The sequence below is a fragment of the Pectinophora gossypiella genome, chromosome 1, assembly GCF_024362695.1.
Source record: "Pectinophora gossypiella chromosome 1, ilPecGoss1.1, whole genome shotgun sequence".
NCBI classification, from domain to species: domain Eukaryota; kingdom Metazoa; phylum Arthropoda; class Insecta; order Lepidoptera; family Gelechiidae; genus Pectinophora; species Pectinophora gossypiella.
The window spans coordinates 18514193-18536539 of record NC_065404.1 but is presented as its reverse complement, the minus strand read 5'-3'; the positions used below and the strand labels follow the sequence as shown (position 1 = coordinate 18536539).

At 44.8% G+C, this 22347-nt stretch overlaps 1 protein-coding gene across 2 annotated transcripts in view; it reads left to right on the top strand.

The window, feature by feature from the left end:
* Nucleotides 1-15021, top strand: part of LOC126370191 (neuroligin-1-like) — a 48890-nt gene extending 33869 nt beyond the window's left edge. Inside the window, exons 2-15 of one of the 2 annotated variants that reach the window (XM_050014952.1) lie at nt 551-677; nt 1497-1689; nt 2780-2898; nt 4018-4170; nt 4430-4627; nt 4758-4893; nt 4983-5231; nt 5626-5887; nt 7361-7592; nt 7995-8132; nt 9945-10152; nt 12302-12423; nt 13880-13950; nt 14239-15021. In XM_050014952.1, the coding sequence (XP_049870909.1) occupies nt 572-677; nt 1497-1689; nt 2780-2898; nt 4018-4170; nt 4430-4627; nt 4758-4893; nt 4983-5231; nt 5626-5887; nt 7361-7592; nt 7995-8132; nt 9945-10152; nt 12302-12423; nt 13880-13950; nt 14239-14331 (2280 nt within the window). In that variant the 5' untranslated portion in view covers nt 551-571 and the 3' untranslated portion in view covers nt 14332-15021. Of the gene's footprint in view, nt 1-550; nt 678-1496; nt 1690-2779; nt 2899-4017; nt 4171-4429; nt 4628-4757; nt 4894-4982; nt 5232-5625; nt 5888-7360; nt 7593-7994; nt 8133-9944; nt 10153-12301; nt 12424-13879; nt 13951-14233 lie in introns of both variants that reach the window. The other variant, XM_050014961.1, reaches the window with a different exon arrangement.
* The last annotated feature ends 7326 nt before the right edge of the window (nt 15022-22347 follow it).

Genomic DNA, 22347 nt, shown 5'->3' with positions numbered 1-22347 from the left:
GTCCACGCACGGCGTCGCCGCGTGTAGGTTTCATCACAGCTGACGTTCCACCGAAACTTTCCCTATATTTGCACTCTGTGAACTGTCAAGTAACTTGTAAGTACTGTGCGACCCGCCGCCCGTGTATCTACTTATTGTAACAGCTTAGTGGGCAACTAACTAATTTGTATGATTTCATCTTGCCTACCTCTGGATGTTGTGATGTAAATACAACCGCAAATAGTGCGGTTACTCTCTTAACTCAAAGTCACCTATTAAGTTGTCGGGTAGAGGAGAGTTCCTGATGGAGAAATTCCGCATAAGTAATTTGCATTCATTACAGAACTATGATCCTTGCTCAGAGTAATATGATGAACTGAAGTTTTAGACGGATTCGCGTTTGTCTCGATGAACCACGTATTACTAATGTTTTCGAGATAGTCGGTTTATCAAAAATAGCTATATTTGTTAGGTCAGACAGACAAAATAAACGTGGTCTATCTCACAATTCCACTGGCCGTGATTCTTGCAGATACGCAGAATTAATTTCGTTATTGTGTTGTTGTTGCAGCCCTCGGTCGCGTGATGGCGCATGGAGTGGTCGCGGCGGGCGTGGTGCTGGTGCGCGTGGCTGGCGCTGGCGGCGCTCGCGGCGGCCGGCCCGCGCTACAGCTCGCGCATCGTGCACACGCATGCAGGCACGTGCCCGCGCCCCACCCGGGGACCATACCGCTACACGCAAACCCACTGGATTCCCAATACCCACACAACCCACGTTGCAGTTTCCAAATAATATAGGAGCTCCTATCCCTTTGTTTTTAATGTATTCACCACCGACCTCTGCCGACTATGAAGTCCGTAGCTCGTTATTGATTTCCAACCCCTGACCCCATCATTTGTGCGTATCTATGTAGATGTCTTCCCGACCTCCACTCACTCCGCAGGAAGGATCCTAAATAGCTTTAGTCCGTATTTACATAAATATCCGTTCCATTACAACATCATAAGTATGGAAATGTAATACAAACCTCAAAACCGCACTCAACATAATCCTTAGGTCTTGCTTGGTGAGCAGGCGGGCGCGGCGACGTCCGCCGGCGACGGCGCCGGGCCGGCCGCGTCCGGTTTAAATCCGCCGGGACCTAAACAATCCAATCAGCTGCCGGAGCCGGGCGATCCCGGACCATCGCGCACAAATGACGTCGTTCATTTCGTATAAAGGTTCCGAACCATCAGCGAGGATCGAATTAATTATTGTTTGCGCTCGAGGTTAAGAAATTGGACCGAGTCGTTAGTGAGCTCCAGCGTTCGTCTGCGCCGTTGTGTTACTGGAGGATTGCTTCAATTGCTTGCCGAATTCATTTGTAAGGGAAATGATTCAACGTTATTTGGATAACTTCCGATCGAGATTTGTTATTGCCTGCCTATAGAGGGAAACAAGAGAGCAAGCGCTCTGCTCCAAAGCGTGCCTGTGTCCAAAATGCGGTATGTGTTATTGTGTATGTGTGACGGCGCAGGAGCCATCCGCGGCGTGATAGTGGAGCCAGCGTCGCGGCGGCTGGAGCCGGTGGAGGCGTTCCTGGGCGTGCCGTACGCGGGCCCGCCGGCGAGGCTGCGCGCGCCGCCGTCTGCGCCCACCTGGCCCGGCACGCGCCTCGCCGACGCCTTCGCGCCCGTCTGCCCGCAGCAGCACCCCGACATATCCAACAAGTATGACCACCATATTATATCCATCCCACCTCCTCTTTTATTATGACTCTATATTGACAGATGATCGCCTGTCCAACGATCATTCTCCCTGGGTATAATACAGATCCCCAGAGCATCAGTAGTTACAGTGGGATGCATCACTTGCAAAGGAATTCATGTTTTAGGATAATGTTCACGGTTTCTGAACATTATCCTCAATCAAAATCTTCTTTAAAATATGGATTATTATAATGAGTCACCAAATCCATTGCAGGGTAAGGTCTTTCCAAGAAAGGTTCTCCTTCTTTCAAAAACGTTGTGATTAATACAAAATTGTCGTACATAACGTAAAATTCAACTCCGCTAGGGAAGAGACTGATAATGAATCGATAAAGTTATTGAAGAAACTTTCACGTATCAGATAAAAAAACTAAATTGGTGATAAAACCGCTCGTAAAATGTAAGTAAGATACTTTCGTTCAAAATTGTTCAGTGTATAGACACGATACACGGTCATACCTTAGGTTTAGTTAATCCCGGCACGGAATGCCCGCGTGTAATCCGGCTGCAGGGCTCCAGGGCTCACCTGACGGACGGTTCACTCACCGAATACATTTGTCACGAGCTTGGACTTGGCTCACTTTTATATCCGTTGAAAAGTTCTCCCCCGAGGTTACATCTCTCTATAAATTCTCGTCCGACGTGCTCGGCGTGCGAACTCGTCCGTGGGGATACTGAGGCGCTACAGTCTTCTTCGTGTCGATCATTTACTTAGCCGTTGTGGGAAAAAGGATCGTCAATCTGCACGGATTATTTACGCAGATTGACTAAGGAGGCCTAAAGAGGACAGTTTTAGTGAATCATCTGCAAATCCTCGTCGTGATTCAAAATAATGAATTTCTTTGTTATGACAGTGTTCTCTTGAACAGTCATAAAATTACTTGAATAGAGGAATGGCGTTATGTCAAGCAATATCAAAGCGGAATTGTTTTCATATGAAGGTGTTCAATGCCGTCTGTTTAGTCACAGGTTCTCCCGACGTAACTGAAGTCTTAGTATGCTCCCTGTGTGATATACGTAGAATGTAGTGTCACGGATGGTGTCGTACCAGGAGCGCAGCGCTGACACGGATGCCGCTGGGCGTGTACCACGAGCTGGTGGCCGCGGCGCCGCTGCTCGCCAACCAGAGCGAAGACTGCCTCTACCTGAACATCTACGTGCCCGGTAGCGGTGAGTGACATGTTGTACGGTACCAGGACGGCAGACTGTATGGGGCAGCGGTGACGGTTGCGCTGATATACCTACACTAGTTACCCTCAACACATAACTAATTTGACACTTTAAAGGGTGTGTGTGTGTGTTGCGTCCCTTAAGGGATGCAATTTCGATATGTTGATAGAAAACGTCCACGGTACATGGCACATCCTGTGCGTATGCGTAACAAAATGAAGATTCAATTCAAGTTTTATTTTGGTTTCTATATTCATATTTTAATCCAATTTGGGCGACTTCAAAACAGTACCAAACTATTGGATTACCTTTAATTGTACATATGTAAATGATTGAAACTGAACATATCTGTTTATAGTACATTATACTACATAACTCACCCCTGTTAAGTTCGGGGCAACTGTTACTGCATACTAAACTCACTAATGAAATAATCCTTTGTGTTGTACACAATAGATAACATCATGTTATGTTAGACATAATAGAGTCGTGCGTGTGTTGGTACGTGTGTTATTATCAGCACCTGGACGGCCGCTGGTCACGAGTCCACAATTACTCAGCGAGTGCTGATTTCAATTCCACCGCCGCCTGCTCTGTTAGAATAGAATTGCATTGGTTTTACATAAACGGAATTTAAGTTTAAGTAAATAGTAAAACTTTACTATCTTCGCCGTATAAACCTATTCAAAATGTGGCTACAATTTTTTTTAGCCTGGTGTCCCTGCTAGGCAAAGGCCTCCCCTCTGAGCTTCTCCCTGCCCTCTCCAATCTGTCTGAAACGCATCATCTATCTCTACCTCTGCCTGTGCCTCTGCGTCCAAGAGGTGTCCACTCCGTGATAACTTTGCCCACCTATCAAGTTGTCCCACTTTAACTTTTCAGCCTTTTACGTCTGCTATGCGAATCTTTGAACGCAAGATGGTGTTTCTAAGAAGATATTGTCTCTGACGTTATCTAGTAAAAAGCATTTAGTTAAAAGTTAATAAGCATGTTGACTAACATTCTTGAAGCTTCTTAGCTTCCTTAACCTTAACCCCTCTTCTAGTCGATATTAAATACCATCAAAAATATACGATGTAGCTGAGAGTTGTTACTATGTATATCGGTGTTGTGGTGCAGGCGCGCGCGGCGTGGAGGCGCCGTACGCGGTGGTGGCGTGGCTGGGCGCGGCGGCGCACGAGTGGGGCTCCGGCAACGCGCTGGACGGCGCCGTGCTGGCGGCGCGGGCGCACCTGCTCGTCGTCACCATCAACTATAGGCTAGGGTTATTAGGTCCGTTATAACATAGCTTTAACTATAGATTTCTTACTACTATTGTACTATTATGTATTCTATACTATTTGTTGTTCTAAAATTATTTTGGTCATTATTGTTTGAATGTGGCATGGTTTGGTCTTAGCTTTAAAAGTCAGGGTACTACTAGCTCTAGACGCTAATCGAGCTATCCGTCAGTGACGACATACCTGCGTTACGTTGCACGGGACTCACGCTCGAGTATCACGGAGTAGAGGTGACGCCATTGTGCTGGCAGGTTACTTAACATCGGGCGAGGCGGGCGACGCGGCGTCGGCCGCGGGCGGCGCGGCGCTGCTGGACGTGGCGGCCGCGCTGGCGTGGCTGCGGCGCAACATCGCGGCCTTCGGCGGGGACCCGCGCCGCGTCACGCTCGCCGGGCACAACGCCGGCGCCAGCCTCGCCAATACCCTGCTGATGCAGAACACTGCCAAGGGTAAGTTTCATATTTGCTGTCTTTGCGTGCGCAGTCTTATCAAAAACAATCCCATTAAGAGTTACTGGGACGTTATAAAGTATTTGACGTTTCGTATCCTATTTGACTATGTCGTCATATCACCGTGCAGGGCTGGTGTCCCGCGTGCTGCTGCTGAGCGGGTCGGCGCTGTCCCCGGCGGCGCTGGCGCCCGACGCGGCGCTGGCCCGCGAGCACGCGGCGCAGGCGCTGCGCTGCCACAGGGACACGCCCGGGGAGGAGCACTGGTGAGCAGCTGCAGGGTACATGCGTGTCAGAGTCGCGCGCGCGGGTCCTGGCCGGCTGGAGCCAGCGCTATTTACGTGGTCGTGCGCAGGTTGGTAGCGTGCGTGCAGTCGCGGCCGCTGTCGGCGCTGCGGGCGCTGCAGGCGCCGCGCGCCCGCTTCCTGGCGGGCTGGGCGCCGGCGCCGCCGCGGCCGCCGCGCGCCGACCCCGCGCCGGCGCGGGCGCTGCACGCCTCCGACGCCTTCCTGGACTGCGCGCTCGCCGTCGTGCTCACCACCACCGAGAGCTACCACTACTTCAGCGAGGATGACATACGGCACGGCTTCGAAGAGGAACACCGGTCAGTTACTCTTATAACTAACGAAATGAGTCGGCCTTCGATTGTGGAGACGCGCGGCTTGCCAGCCTCGCACGCGGTCACCCTCGTGCTCGGACAGATACACGTCTAGCCCGACGAAGAGCCGCCTACCTTCTTGAGTTGCAGCAACTGTCTCGATAGGGTAGGGTAAAGGGTTGTTATCGATAGTTCATTATCACGGTTCTCGCACAAACGATTATTGGGGCGTTCGACTGTACGCCTTCCGCTTTGTTACCTCTCAATGGAGTCTATTGACTGTACAATTACGCGGTCTCTCCCGACGATGGGTCCTGTGAAGCCTAATTTAATTATGACTTTAGCTTATTAACAATATACACTAATGATGAGATGATATGTCGTAACATTGGTGACGTAGCAACCGCATCCTGCGCACGTACGTCCGCAACGTGTATCGCTACCACCGCAACGAGATCTTTGCGGCGATCCGCAACGAGTACACGGACTGGGAGAAGCCCATCCAGCACCCCATCAACATCCGCGACGCCACGCTGGAGGCGCTGTCGGACGCGGCCGGCGCCGCGCCCGCGCTGCGTGTCGCGCAGATACACGCGCGCCGCGGCGCCAGCACATACGTCGCGCACTTCGCGCACCAGACCAGAGACGCCGACTATCCCCAGGTAACAAGCGTCTCACGTTTACGCTAAGTATATAGCGGGCTTCGACCAATAGCCCTGAGACCTTATCTTCGCCACATATTATATAATACTAACGTTCTACGTAACCGGAATTTGTTACGTCCACTGATCGAAACGAATATGGAGTAACCGATAAATGCAAACTCCGCAGTACTTTAATAATAAACATAATCCTCTTAATATAGGATGTGAGGATGCGCTATCAGAATCCTCAACTACTTACATAAATTTTCGTACTTATATAATGAATTATATTGCGTTTAGTCGAGCGCGCGTGCGCTGCCCGGACACTATTAGGTACCTGTATATCAACTGTTCTTATTGTAGATTTGTCGCAGATGGCATTAACTTGACCGAAGCGCTGAGGGTTCTCACCCGGTACATGATTTAATATTATGTACTCAGTAACAAGTCATTTTATAGGTAATCATAGTTGTTCCACAATTTTCATGCTCCGGCGTCGTGGCGAATACAATTGTGTAGCGTGATTAGTAATTTCGGGTTTTGTACTAAGGGTGTTATGACCCTAGCCATTAAAATAGGTAAATTGAATTATGTCATACATAATTCTTCCGTTAAATAAAAAATATGTTACAAAAGTTGTCAATAGTTTAGTTTGTGACTGAAGAGTCACAAACTAAACCTGAAGAAAATAGGAAGAATTTATAATATTTTTTATTGTTTGTAGGTTCTTTGGACCCTCAAGTAGTGGCAAAAATTTGTAGAGCTCATTGGCTCAGTTTATCTATGACAAAAATAATAATTTCGATCACTGAATGGTCTGGCTACACTTACTCCATGTATTGACGCCGATACGTATGTAGCGACCCCCTTAACCGACACCCTTAACAAAACGTGCACAGTATAGTTTTGTATTAGTAATCACCGTTTTTGTTTTCAGTTACCTACTTATCACCTGAATGCTCAAATATGATACTTCCTTTTTGAGGCAAAAGCATTGTTGAACAAAAAATACTTTTCATGCTAATGTTTTAGTGTTTTAAAAGTTATTGTCGACCTTTTGTGGAAATATAAAAGTTGTTCGTTTAAACCGGTTCCCATTTATCTGATTTCATTGTTCACTGATTTAAAACAAATTGCAATATCTTTCTGCTTAATTTGTTCCATTGCCTAGACTCTACTTTGCAGATATTATTAATCGGAATTTATTAAAAAAAATGTCATTGTATTTCCCTTGTCCAGTACACCCGGAGGTTATAAGTAGTCATAATGATAATCCATGGATGTATTTTTGTTTCGGCTCATCAACGCAACTCATTACAAATCGTAGTTTACGAGCGGTTGAGAGTCTAGATTGACCAACATTGTGACTATGAAAGTGAGAGGGCTCGATTTATCGGGAGAAAGTGAGATTCCCGTCTTGAGTGCATTAAGAGCTCAAACTACGCCCTCATTGGTGGTCGTTCACTTTCATTTTCCTATCCCTCGTTGTAGCGTCTAGGCAGCGTGACAGGCGAGTCGCTGCCGTACTTCCTGGGGCTGCCGCTGGTGGGCGGTGGCGCGGCCGGGGCGCGCAACTACTCGCGCGCGGACGCGGCCGTGGCCGACGCCGCCGTGGGCCTGCTGGCGGCGCTGGCCAAGACCGGCGACCCGGCGCGGCCCGAGCCCGGCCGCCATGACTCCTGGCCGCGATACGACCTCAACACGCAGCAGTATCTTAGTATAGGTTCGTCTGTTCTGTGTGACATCCAAGATCGCGGACGTGCGCAGCCAATTTCGCTATTGACACATTGATTGATGTACGTCACGCGTGTGTCAATAACGAAATTCTTTGTTTACTTATACACAGCTCAGTACTGGGGGAGTCCTGGCTGAAGTGTTTTGAAAGTAATTTTGATAAAATATTGCTTTAGATTTTAGGTTTGAATATATACACGATATGCAAAATGACATACAAACATTTTGACGACGTAATTATAGTGTAAGATACGAGCTAAATCAATAGTTTACTTATAACAGAAATACAAAAGGCTATTCAGAATAGTCTTATCAGTTTTAGTTTGTTTGGTCAGCCTGTAGTCATACTGCAGTACCAACCTATGTGCCCAACATGTATTCCCTCCGGCAGGCACGAAGCTGCGCGTGAAGAGCCACTACCGCGGGCACAAGCTGGCGCTGTGGCTGCACCTGGTGCCGCAGCTGCACCGCCCCGGCGCCGCGCCGCGCCACCACCAGTTCCGACAGCTCAACCCCGACATGTTCGCCGGTACGTGCTGCGCCGCACTCGTAGCGACTCACTCACTATTCTTACTCTCTAGTATTCTTTTTATTTCATGTGTGCCCTACTCAATGCTATACTGCTAGACCGACAGTATAGTACCCCATAGTACCTCGCCCCACTGCTTTCTACCTGCTTATTCACTCTTCTAATCTAGATTGAATAATAAGCATGTACTACATCATCACTTACTATCAGGTGAGATTGTGGTCAAACGCAAACCTATTGTTAATATAAAAAATAAATAATGCGACAAGCGACACTCGTAACAAAACGCCGATTAGAAGAAATTCTGTACAACAGATAAAATAAAACGAAATGTAAAGAGACATAATAAAGAATAGCACAATAATCTCTCTTTTGTTCGTTCTCCCTTCGATTCTATTTTTCGATTGCAGAGTTTTAATTTCCATTATTTAAAACATCAATGACAGATTGTTGTTTTTAGAATTCCGAACCTCAAAAGGAAAAACGGAACCCTTATAGGATCACTTTGTTGTCCGTCCGTCTTACTGTCAAGACCATTTTCTCGGAAACGTGTGAACGCGCTCATCCAAAACATAGTTAACTATTTTATTTTTAACGGGTAGAAGAAACAACTCGGGTCGGGTCGGGTCGACATTCAAAACACACATTTCCTTTACTAAACCTGCTAACAACATTGATATGTTTGATTTGTTCTATTTACACTACTGTATGTTAACATCCCACTGTAGCGTTAGTACAGATTTGATCCGATTTGATCCAATTTATCTTGAACACGAGAACACGAGACGTTAAATATAGCAGCTGCAGGGCAACAATCTGGAGGGTCGCGGCGGGCGAGTGTTTACACTACATTTGTGGTTCACGGATCAAAGTGGAACTAGTCGCAGGCGTCTTGTTAACCGCGGCCATTAGCACGGGCGCTGAAAGTCTTAGGGCCGGGGATCTCATTAGAACTCCCCGCTTGGAACTATCGGCCCAAACAACAACATCACCCGTAACACGAGCACCAACTCTAATTGTAGTACTTGTATACGTTACTCGACATACTAGCTGTAAACACAGTATATTTTACTAATTTTCCTCAACTTCTGCTCACTAAATCCGGGAAAACGACAAGGGAAAGTACGACAAAAAGGCTCGAGTTTATTTGAGAAGGAAAATGATTAATGAAACTGATAGGAAAGGTGGAGGGTATGAAAAATATAATAATCAGAGTAGGCGCGGTTTAGAGGTGGTTCCTGGCGCTAATTGTCTTCCTGCGCAACGAAGGGGTGCGAGCAGGTGATTGGGGGGGGTGGGGGGGGAGGTGGTTGTTCATGACAGCATGCAGCCGACACGCGCGTCTCGCTGCGTGCGGGAAGCAATCTGTTCACCCCAGTCGCGATACACTCACTGGAAACTTTTCGATACAACTTGTGTGTATCCATCGGGCATTGTTACCCGCGGCAACAATGGCGCCGCCCGTTTGCTGCCTCTTTGTTCGGCGTTCATTACCGGCTTCCTTCCGTCACAGTTTGCTCGTTTAATGGCCCGCCGGAAATGAACTGAAACACGTCACCGTATCGCCCCTAAATCTATTTCATTATCTTTATCCAACTTTTATATCCATTTAGAAGTTTATAAGGGTTCAGGAATTCCGGACTCTCCGTGTCGGAGCAGTACTTTAGCGATAGTTGTCTTGGCTCGCCTCGTCTACTTTTGTAAACTTCGTCCATATTTACATAAGACAACACCCCTTCAGACTTTACTTATGAATATAGCTCAATAGTCGCTGAACGTGGCCACAAGTTTATAATGTGGTGTGGTGTACAGGCGAGGTGTTCCCGGAGCTGTACACGACGGCGGCGGTGCTGGGCGAGCCGGACGCGGACGCGGAGGAGGAAGCGGAGGCGGAGGCGGACGCGGGGGCGGAGGAGGACGAGTGCTCACCGTCGCCGCACCCCGCGCCCGCCGCCCCCGCACCTGTGACTCCCACACCCTCAGACGAAGAACTCGCTAGTCTTGACTCACACTACTACAGGTAAATATCAACAATAAAGAAAATTGCCTTCAACCATTCCCAGCAAAAAAAAAAAAAACATTCAATCCCGTTATCTCGCAAGGCACTCGAGTAATATGCATATTGAAGTGATTCCGCTTGAACGTGTACAGTAAACTATCTGGCTTATTGAACGATCTATCTTCATTTGTCACCAGACAAATGTAATCGTATAAATAGTAAACTGCCTTCGAGCGGCACTTGACCTGAATAGGCGACGTATTGCTCGCGCGAGGTAAACAACGGAGCCACACAGCGCCCCAACTGTGGCCCCAGACATCCGTACTGATATTATAAACGCGAAAGTACCTCTCTGTGTGTTACATTTTCATACATAAACCGGTAAATAAAGATAAAATTTCATATGGGAATACTTTGTCACTCAGGTATAATACATCGAAGGCTTTTTATCCCCAAAATTACCCCGTAAGGGGATGAAAATGGGGGTTGACAAAAAAGTGCCGCGCGCGGTAACTGAAGTCCACGCGGACGATGTCACGCGCGCGTGGAAAGCTAATGGTATGAATAGTGATGTTCGCTTATCACTTTGTTTACTTATATCTTTAAATAGAACTTTAGCTAAGGATACAAATATCTTTATGTTGGTGTCAGGCAGTCGCTTCTGTAAAAAACCGGACCTGTCAAATCTTCAGTTAGGTAAGCGGGATAATGCTAGGGTAGTGATGATTATCTGTTAAGACAGCAACTGTCAATTATTATTATTAGCTTCGGATCCAAGTGTTGTCATCATTATCATTAACTAGTTACGTTGCAGTTTGCTCTACATAAAAGGTGAATTTGGTCTAGTGGAAACTCGAGTTTATAAAAAATAAAATAAATGTATAAATAGACTTCAGTTACCGCGCGCGGCACTTTTTTGTCAACCCCCATTTTTATCTCCTTACGGGGTAATTTTGGGAATAAAAGCCTTCGATGTATTATACCTGAGTGACAAAGTATTCCCATACGAAATTTTATGTATGTAGGTAAATATTACTGTCGGTCTTAACCTCTCATATGCCGAGATACCAGACACAATAGATTTTACATAGTGTCTGGTCGAGATCCGCGTTCCGGCGTTCGAAAGATTAATACCTACGTCTCGTTTGAACTTAATTCGCATTAACTTAATTAATAACTCCGATAAAAATATTTCGACCGCCGTCTGCGTTTGGTCGCAGGATCTAGTGGCTTCGCTCGCTTCGCTCGCTTCGCCCGCGTCACTTGCACCGCGCGGTCTATAAACAAGATGGATGACCGCGCTCGTTTAGACCCGCTCCGTGGAGCAGAAATAACTACAACCGAACCAAAATGGTTCCGAATGTCGTTGCTGCTCGATCGTGCTACGGTTACGTAACGCTCTGCTACGTATTGCTAGAATTACATCTATCAGTATTACAGGTGATTAATTTTAAACACAGAGAGCATCACAGATATGGTTATTGTGGCGTCATTATCATGATTTCCAAATTGTTACTATAAATAGACCCATTCCTATTAGTGAGACGTCCCAAGACGTCCCGCGGGCGACACTCCGGTAATTTCACTAATGTGTTTACCTGCGTCCCTTTTTGTCTCGTAAAACAAATAACGTCCTAACGCTCGCGTCACGCCGCTGATACACGGTAACGGATGGCTCCGCGCGAGAATTTGTTATCCTCAACCACCATAAATAACTGCGAGGATAATATTTATCGTCAAGAGAAAAATAAAAAAGCTATACAAGATATTTACGTAAGAATAATATTTTATAATTTCAACGCACATTTGTTTGAAGTAGTACTTATTTCTTATGCACGCGACGACGGTAATGTTGCTTCAAGACACGTCCTATATAGCGTCACGTACATACGCGACATGCTCGAGATTTCTAAAAATAAACTTTATGAGACAAGATTTTTGACAGTAGCTCCCGACGTGCTGCCCGCTTGTCGCATGCGAGGATATATGTTAGAGCTTTACCTTGTTATAGGCTTTTATAGTTGGTTCATTAATCGTGCGCGATATGCGAGCAGATTGTTACTGAGGCTGTAAACCGTGTAAATCGGTCTTTCTTGCTTCCTCTCTAGGAAGCTGACCCCGCCGTGTCTTGTATGGCGTGCCATGTATATATATGTGTGTGTGTGTGTAGTTACACGGTGGCGCTGGGCGTGACGGTGGGCGCGGGCTGCTTCCTGCTGGCGCTCAACGTGCTCGTGTTCGCCGGCATCTACCTGCAGCGCGCGCGCACGCGGCGCCGCCCGCGCAGGCACGGTACGACAATGACACCGACATACTGTTTGTGTTACTTGTATAATACTAAACTTTTTTGTGTGCCCGGCATATTGAGTAACAGCTGCGCGGTTATGGAAAATGGTTTGCTATACACTTATTGTACACTGACACCAATGATAAATGCACTCCATTATAATGGATTAGATATACGGGACTAATAAAATCAGATAATTTTATAAGTACATTCCTGACTTACGAATTTACGATATCAGAATGCACAGAGATTACCAATGGAATATTGTCTGTCTCTGCTCTAACGTTTGTCCCTTTTAATTCCGAGATTCACAAACCTTATAACACCATCGATTACATGTTAATTCTTCAGTTATTAATTAGATTCCCGCAATGACTACGATTTATAGTGGAAGCGAGAGAATGTGCATCAACACGCCACCACCGCCGCGGGGGGGTCTACAAACAACGGCGGCGTGTGCGCCTCGTTTCTATGCTAATGCGACATGCTCGTCGAATAAACATTACATTGTTCTATTGATGAACGATCAACGAATATTTGATTGAAGTAGTGGTACAGTCTTTAGGACAATAAACGGCTGAGGGTCTGACGTGGTGTACTGTCTGCAGGGACTGTTACCATTGGGTTCCTCATATCCGTCTTAAGACAAATATCAAGAGTGGCTGTGGATTCGCTAATTGATAATTTACGGGCCTGTCTGCTCGGTTAGGAATACAGGCGAGAATTGTTAATTGTGTATCGCATGAATTGTGTATTGCTTCAATTTTCTAGTACCATCGGTTTGGAATGAATTTGTAAAGTGAAACCTGAATAGGAACATTGCAAACAAAACAAAACAAGAACATGTTTATGCAAGTTGAACAAACAACACGTCGCCATATTATAAGTGCCTGCGCGGCACACGTATACAGTAACATTAACGAAAGGTTAGGTGAAAACTACTCTAATATAAACGGCGTATATGGGAAGTAGGAACTGATATATAGATGACGCAAATGTGATGTGTCAGGATCGTAAGTGAATTCGTAAAGTCTACACAAGCATGACCTCTCCTTGTATGTAAAAGTAATAACATTATAAATTGTGTGTATGTGTGTTAATGACATCGTACTGAAAACTTTGAGGAATGATTCACATCTCGATTCTGAAATCTCCTGTCGGAAAAATCGCGAGAATGTCGTTGTTTTTTAAATTATTTTCAGTTCTATACTTTCGCGACGGAAAATTCGCTTGATATCAACTCGGAATCATGGTCTGAAATAGTCTAAATCATCCCCCAAAGTGTTTGTTACGGTGTCACTAACACACATACGTACTCGTATGGCTACCTGTAAGTACTTGGACATGGTGTAAGTGACATCGTAACATCGTCAGAATCACGATCTGAATTATCCCCTTCAGTATTGGGTACGATGTCACTAACGCCCTGTGTATTGCGTGTGACGGAGGTGCGTGTTGCAGGCAGCACAGCCTCGCGCGCCGCGACGCCGGCCGAGTGCGGCGCCGCCTCGCCGCGCAAGAGCACGCTCAAGGTAATGTCTTTCTCACATCTGCTATACACAATAACTACAGTGATAATCACAACACAATGATGAAGTTGGGTATCTTCATGCGACAATGGTATACTTGTGTTAGATAGTCTTTACTTTTAGCATTTTACCTGTTCAAAAGAGAAGAGCGTTCGTTAACCGCTTGAAAGACACACTGTTCTCTTTTTACTATGGCAAGTTCTTACTTCGTAGTGAAATCACGTAATATAACTAAAGGCGTGTAAATGACATAGTTCTGAAATAACAGGGTATTCGGTTTCCACAGCGCAGCAGCGAGTCAGAACTAAAGGAGAGGCCGGGCAACGTCGCGCCGCCAAAGAAACGCGTCCAGATCCAAGAGATTTCGGTGTAGACGAGTTCTGAGCTGGCGCGGTCGAGTTGGTCAGCGGTGCCGTGACGCGTGTAGTGCGGGGAGAGATATAAGTGGTTTAGTTGACGCTCGGGTGCGAAGTGTTGCGAGATATACGGCGCGAGTCATCACGGAGACTGAACTAGCATATAGTGGGTGCACTGCGGGGCGCTATACTGTGTACTATGGTGCGGTGTAACGTGTGGGCGCGTGGCGCGCGTTACGTCATCGCGTGTCGCGTGTGGCGTGTCCTGCCGGGACCGCCGTCTGCTCTGACCAATACGGTACTCGCGTTCTGTTCACTTCTGTTGTACTCAGTCTATCTACGTTGATCACTCTCGAATTTACTATAGATAATGTTGAATATCTTTCCGTTCGTATATTTACAAGATGTAAAGTATTGTGATAGTGAACAATTTCACGCGTTACGTTCGGAGTATACTCCACATATTATATTGGAATAATTGTTTCGACACTCCAGAGATTTGTTAATTAAGTTATATTATAATATAGATAGATCGATCATACGATACTTGATGTACATTCTCACGTTTTGAAATCAATACTATTGTATAGATTGGATACTCTGTATATAACGGTTTTAGAGGTAATACTGTAAATATTAGCGGTCGTCGTCGATATCTGTGACTCCGATGGTTTTCTCATCGATGAAAAGAGGTTTTAATAAAGACCATTTTCCTGAAGCTGTAGTCTTATTACGATACCCTTTAACTGATCTCTGCCAGGGTAAATTAGAAGTGGTCACATAGAGTGCAGCTGGCGTGGCGAGGTGGCGCCGGCGGCCCAGGCGCAGCGGGCGGCGCGCGCAACACCCGTAGCTGACTAGTCGGCTGCGCCGCGCCTCACCAACAAAATTATACTCATCTTTATTGTCCTATATTTTTAAGGAAATACTTTGAAAGCCTCGCCGCGGGCGCCTCTTTGTTATCTTTAATTCTTCAACTTTTTTCCCAGTAGAAGTTTTCAAGATAAATGTATCCTTTAAGGTTTTGATAAATCATTGCGGAAGGTTGTAAAGCAGAATTAGACGGGAACTTTTAATGGATGATACGGCCGGACAGCCTCCCCGGAAATTAATAAGAAAATTGCAAAAAGTTCCGATTGCTCAGCGATTCTGACATTACCGATCCGGGAGGGAATCCTCTTAGAGATGATAATGCTCTTTAGTGGGGGATTGGCTTCCTATTGTGCGTCAGAAATTAGTACTATAACTTTATTTAAATTAACTATATAAGAACGTATGTTATTCTTAGTAAAGACAGAAAATGTAAGTGTATCAGCTAGTATGTATTTCGCTGCCGTAAATAGTCGATTTAATAATCAAACAAAAAAAATATTCAAGATTCAAACTCCTTCATAAGTAATTAGGTAAATAATAATTTACCGATACATATATCATTTTGAAAATTCGATAGAATTCTTGCCAGCTTAAGAGGTTTCTTGCGCCGGTGGCGGCGGCGGCGCGGGGTGCGGGGCGGGCAAGCTGCGCCGTGGAACAATCGCCATTGAACGCTCCTTCCGAGCGTTTTATTATGAGACTGCAGTTAATTTATGGCCGCGGATGAATAGTGAACCTGCGCCCGCGGGCCGGGCGAGGGGGACCCGCGGGGGGGTTGTATCATCAATCAGAGCGCGGCCGCGCGGCGAGCGGGCGCGGCCATCTGTAAGAAGATCGCTTGCAGCTTCCGCCATTGTACTACGAGTTTCATATTTAGGTAACACGTCATCAGACTACGTATATTCAATGGATTAATTTAATTGAACTCACATACATATAAGTTCATATAACATATAAATTTTCAGCAGATACTTTCTCGCCTGCAGTACTGTGTACTATTTGCCCAAGAAGAGAAGCAATAGGATAGAACTTGATAATGCATATTAAGCATTGCGTGAGTCAAAAATTCGTAATTTAATATTAAGCGATGAGCCAAATAGTTTATTTTTTGCAGTGCTATTGTTAAATTGTGTTCATGCTCCCATAGTTTCGCGACCGTATATCGGTACCGTGTGACAGTCAAACCGACCAGCGGCCGCTATCACAAACAGAGCAGCCAGTGTCGCATGGACAGTACAATCAATAGTGACTATCTTGCCTGTGCGCAGGAACACTTCAGTAGGATGGGCAAGCGTGTCTGGGAGAGAGCAATAAAAGGTAGAATTAAAAAAATTCAACAAGGAAGCTATCATTAAATACCGTTCAAAAATGTGTGCACACACTCACACGCACACACATACTACGACATTAATGTCTCATAAACACTTGTGGGCACCTCAAATAGTTAGCTTAGTCAATGTTAAATTCGTTAATTTTTCATAATAGTGTTGAATTAGTTGTCGGTCACTAAAATCGTTACTCATTTATTTATGTCATATCAAATGAAATCAAAAATGTGTTTATTATCAGAAATAAAGCAAAAAAGAAGGCAAACGAGTGATATTGGTACATTATACATTGAACAAATGAACGGAGGCTAAACTAGGCGGATCCTTTATCTTGGGAAACCATACGAAATGGAGTACAAGGAAGATTGGCGCACTATTGTCAAGTTTAAAATAAGTACTCCGCTGAGACTTCGTAGGGAAAAAGCCTACTCCTTCTTTGTAACTCCACCATCTAGAACTAATTTGGGTGCTACTAATGCTACTATTTCCAGGTTGTGTAGATTGTATAATGTGTTGGCCAGATATCATGATCTTGACATTACTATGCCCTTAAATGCATATAAAAACATTGCACTGGCTACTTTTTGTTGAATTATTTCCATTAATTTTCTAATATAGTTTATATCTTGTTCACTTGATTGTGCATGCTGGGACTACTTGTAATTGAGTAAGCTCTTAATCTCTTTTTATTGTCTGTAACTTTGCATGTGCAGAGTGTAGCTTGTAGGTTGTCCTTGTACTTTGTAAATAAATAAAATAAAATGTTGGACTAGATCTGCGCGGTTAAAAAGGCCACATCTAAGCAATCCATTACAAAAAGCAATATTTCTATTTGACATTTGTTTTGCATTGCGCACTTACTTTATTTGTATGGGTTTTTAGATGAATTGCTAACCCGCTGTACACTGAATATCTATTATAATTTAGATATTTGTTGTGTATGTGTTCTCAATAAGTAAATAAAATAAACACGCTAATCCACAATAAAAAAATAGTATTTTCGTTACAATTTGGAAGATTTAAAGCAAGTTAACATTAATAGTTAACTCGCGATAGAAATTGCATTTTAAATGTGTCGTTATATTAGTAATTGAGTTATAAAGTTTTGGAAGGACTTGAATAATTAATGAAAGAAGAGTGTTTCATTAACGGACTTAAAGTTAATGCGTTGATTAATGGTTAACGGATTAACGATTTTGTGCACAGCTGTGTTCATAACATCTCAGGGTAGCAACCGGCGTCAATAACTTGGTCAGTTTCTATTTATCTAACCGCGGTATGTATGCGACCCGCAGTACCGCGTGCCACACCACGCGACATCTGCTATTGCTTTTTGTTCTGTTAAAATATCGCTCTACAGCTTATTTAACCCGCGAGTCACGTACTGTGTGAATGTGAGGTGAATGACCGACTTCAACAACCTCGGTGTCAGAGTTATTATGGACCTACTATAGGTCAAGGTCTCTGCTTACTGTACTGGGAAATATAAGTCATTTTATTAACTAACGAGCATATATCTACTAGCAATCCACCCGCGACTGCGTCCGAGTGGACTTCGGTGGTCGCTGGCGGAACGTAATTTTTTTCTCGTAATCTTTTTTGTCCCCTTTAAGGGTGATTTCAATGATGAAAGCTATGCTATGTCCTTTTCTAGATCTTAAAATATCTCCATACTGAATTTCATCTAAATCGGTTCAGCCGTATAAGCGTGAAAAGGTAACAGACAGACATAATACTTGTAGTAAGCGTGAGGCGATAGAAATATCACTGCATCGCTTGTATAACACAGCAACACAGGCCCGGTTCATCCTCGCCGGAGCGTTCAGTAATCGGCACCGGTTATGAATCAATTATCTACGGGACGGATATAATCGTTGCGGCCGCGATACATTGCCTCTAATTAAGCGACGTATTAATTTATTAGCGACACACATCTCGCTGCAGAGGGCGTACATAATCGCCCCCGCGCCCCCGCGGTTGCGGGACATTAATTCATTCTCATTCACTGATGTTGTACTCCCACTAGTCTTAATAAAATAAACTAGTACGTATACTCAAGTTAGGTCATTTATAATAGTATCATTCATAGAGTCAGAATTAAAATATTCACGAGTGTTTAACACAAATCTTAAAAGATTTATGAATTTGCGTATGAACAAAAAGGTCGACTAAGCTGTTTGCGAATAATTTTGTGGGAAAGGAAAAGGACTTTATCGTCTCTAAATATCTGCAGCTGACCAACAAACCCATAATCTTTTTAAACAACATAAACATCTACTATAGCTCTGCGTTAAGTCAAAAAGGTTGAGCGGAAGTTGTTCCTTATCCCTGAACGTAATTTATAAGCTATCGGCAGCCAAACCACCGTTCCATTACGCGTTTTGAATGGTGTTTTCTATAATAGCTCTAAACAAACTCGGCGATGTAATGCGTTACAAGCGATTTTTCCCGGGGGGGTTCCAAGGGAGGTGAAACCGTGGAGCTTCCAGCGAGAAATACACACTCCGTGCTCCGTACAAGTTGACGTCAAAGATAACACGGAGGAGTAGAAAGAATAATGTTGCCGCCGCCGCGCTGTAACGTTCAACGGTCGCCTCATTTATAAGCGTCGAGATAATAACCACGTAACGACGCGTTTAAGTTTCACTTTGCCAGGAGAACGTATATTGGAGCGAAAGGGTAAAGAATCCACGTGTCGCGCAGGCGACGGTTGGATTGTTTCCTCGAGTCCAAGTCATTGACGATCAATCGAGTTGTCAAAACTTGGTCGGAGTAATCCCATCCTGAGGTGGAATAACTGCCGCTGAGCGGCCGGGGAGTGGGCGAGGTGGGGGGGGGGGGGGGGGGGGGGCCGGAGGAGTTATGCTACGTTGATGATTAGATATAATTCGTGTAGAATTGAGATTGAGAACTTAACTACCATCAAGAGGCCACAAGTTTGTATCTTGACGTATAGTGGCTCAGTTCCCACCAATCATTTTCGAGCGTAAGTATGTATGTATTATAAAGAGGACTTCATTATCTCAATTTGCTTTAGTCTGCGCAGCCTCCGCGGGTCACGCCGCGCGAACTAATGGAGTTTCGCGGCTTTGTCTGGACGGAGCGGAACATTATAATATTTTATTCGAGTCAACCTCGATTTATAAACTTGGCAATATTTTCATAAAACAAATTAGCATAATATCTGCGACTCCACTCGGTGTTCATGTCTTATTCATCTGCCGCCGCTGTACCGCCACGCCACGCCACGCCACGCCACGCCACCCCGCCGCCCGCGGATCAGTACAATTGTTTTCAAATTCAATTTGTAACTCATTTATATTTCATCCGTTTCTTGTTTACACTTTTCACGAACAGTTTTTATTATTTTGAAGTTGAGTCGCTTCTATTTTGTTCGTTTTTTTCTCTTATATCTCCATACGTCGGTAATCGGATTAACTTTGGCTCAAACTTTACCTTGGGAGTGTCGCTCGCCCAGTTCTGTTTGCTTGATGGTGACATCGATAAACAATAACCGATATAATAAATTGCCTGTATTTCCCAAAGAATAAATCTCGTTACTTCTCTTAAGACAACCTAAAGGAACAGATAGGCATTGGATTTCACAGGAACGAGTGACACCTGACCTAGTGGCCTCAACGAGATACAGGCAATTTACAGGTACAGGCACAGCCTCTGAATTATTTTTCTCGCACGTGGAATTCCTCATGACGAGTCGTGCACTATCGTCCACTAAAAGCACATTTGTGATTCATATTATGAACTCTTGTGACTAACACTGCACTAACTCGGTTGGCAGCGAAGCATATAGCTACATTGACTATATAACGTTGCGTAATTCAACCAGTACCAGTCGTCTCCGATGGGCCGCGCCTACACCTGAATAATGCAACAGCAGCCACTTACCGGCACCACACTGCTCACTTTTATTGACTTCATTCTCCAACAAGTTGTTCAACAACTTACTTATTGTATTCTAGAAACGAAGTCATCTACGGGAATTTAAATAATTGAGTGTCTTATTGGCGCCAATGAAATCATAATTATAACTTAATAATAGCGTAATTTACTCGTGATCGCGTTGGAGACACTGCCGGCACTGTTCGGCCCATATCACTCCCCCGCGATATAATTAGTCGCGGCGCCCTGCCAACTCGCGAAACCTGAAGCTACGTTTTCAGAATAAAACCGAGGTTTATTTACCTGAAACTGCTGTGAAATATTACTCAACTTTGTATTCTCTCGAGTTTCGTACTTCGGAACAAAAGTTATGTCGACATGAGCTTGTAATTGAAACAAATTACCTGCCGCAAATTAATTATCGTCTTCATATAACACACTAAATAATATGAGAAGATCATTATTCTTTCATAAAATGTCAACTATGCCGATCTCACAAAGTGGGCTGCGAAGCTACGCCGTAGCATCAGGCTACGACGCGCACTAAACTCGGAAAAGTGTAGCGAAGCGGAAAAAAAGCAAATTCTCATTCCGATCGTACAAACACAGATAAACAGATTAGATCGTAATCGGTCGCAGAAAAAGGCGATCGGTTGTCTCGTTAACATGTAACATCCCCCCTCCGCCCCTCAAAGACGTTTGCTGAGGAATTCCCATTTTCCATTCTCACCATCGGTTCGACTGAGCCAGGGCTGTCAGTCAATGTCCGGATTTACCCGGATTAAGAGAGCTCGATTATTTCACACAGATTTGGTGGATTTTAATTTGGCTGCTGTTTTATGTATTTGCATAAATTTTGAGGGGAGAAAGCGAGAAATTTTTTTGGTAGAACTTCCGAGTACGATAATTTAAAAAATATATATTATATTATGAAGTTTTTCTATTATGGAAAGTAGATCACTTGCACTACACCTGTTACTAAGTAGCTGTGATGTGTGTGTGAGGTCTCATACTTAGGTCGTCACCGCCAGTCCCCGGTCTTCACAAATCCCCGCCCGGCCATAAATAGCCAGCACGCAGCAGCACAGCGGCGGCCGCGCTGCGATGCAGGGTTGGCAGCGAGCCAGACACCCGCGTCACTCGCAGGTGATTCCACAACTTAATACCCCGCGCTGCATTATACTGCCTTCACTTTGTCGTGTCCCACCGCCGCTATTGCTGCTATATGAACGTACAGACAAATAAACTAGACTCAACACTAGAAAACAGTCATTATGAAGTTAACTCAATTTTAAAGTTTCCAGTCTCAACAGAAGACAGTCAGTCTGTTAAAAGCAACATATTTATCTTGTGGGTGTGTGTTAAGGCTAAACAGCCTTAACCCGTCACTAAGTGCGTCGGTTTACCGGTGTTACCGAACCAAAATCATAACATCCCTAGTCGTGGATACTTTGAAGTCACAAAAAGGTTGAAGACCACTGATTCAGATTACTGTGACCTGCTGAATTTACTGATGATTATTATCATTAAAATTTACGTTTCATTACATTCAATCATGAGTTTATTTCCCTTGTTCATACTCTGTGTAAGATACACTGCGCGACCGTTTACTTATGTCATAATATCTCCGGCTATACAGAGTTGGTTGGAAGAGAACTGTTTAGCAATAAGCCTACCTTTCTTTATATTTTGTAACTTTTTAAATGTGTGCAATAGAGAATTCATATTACCAGTCCTACAAATTTCCAGATAATTAACCGGATCTAAGTAGAGGTATCGTTATCGTGGCAATTTCGATCCCTAACTATGCAGGCAAGGCTATGCAGTCCAGCTATACGACCGTCACGCCGCAGCGGCGTGCGCGTGCGCTAGCGATGCCGCGCGGCCTCGCCCGCGCCCGCCGCACAACCAACTAAACTTTTAATTAGCTTTTGTGGGTTTCC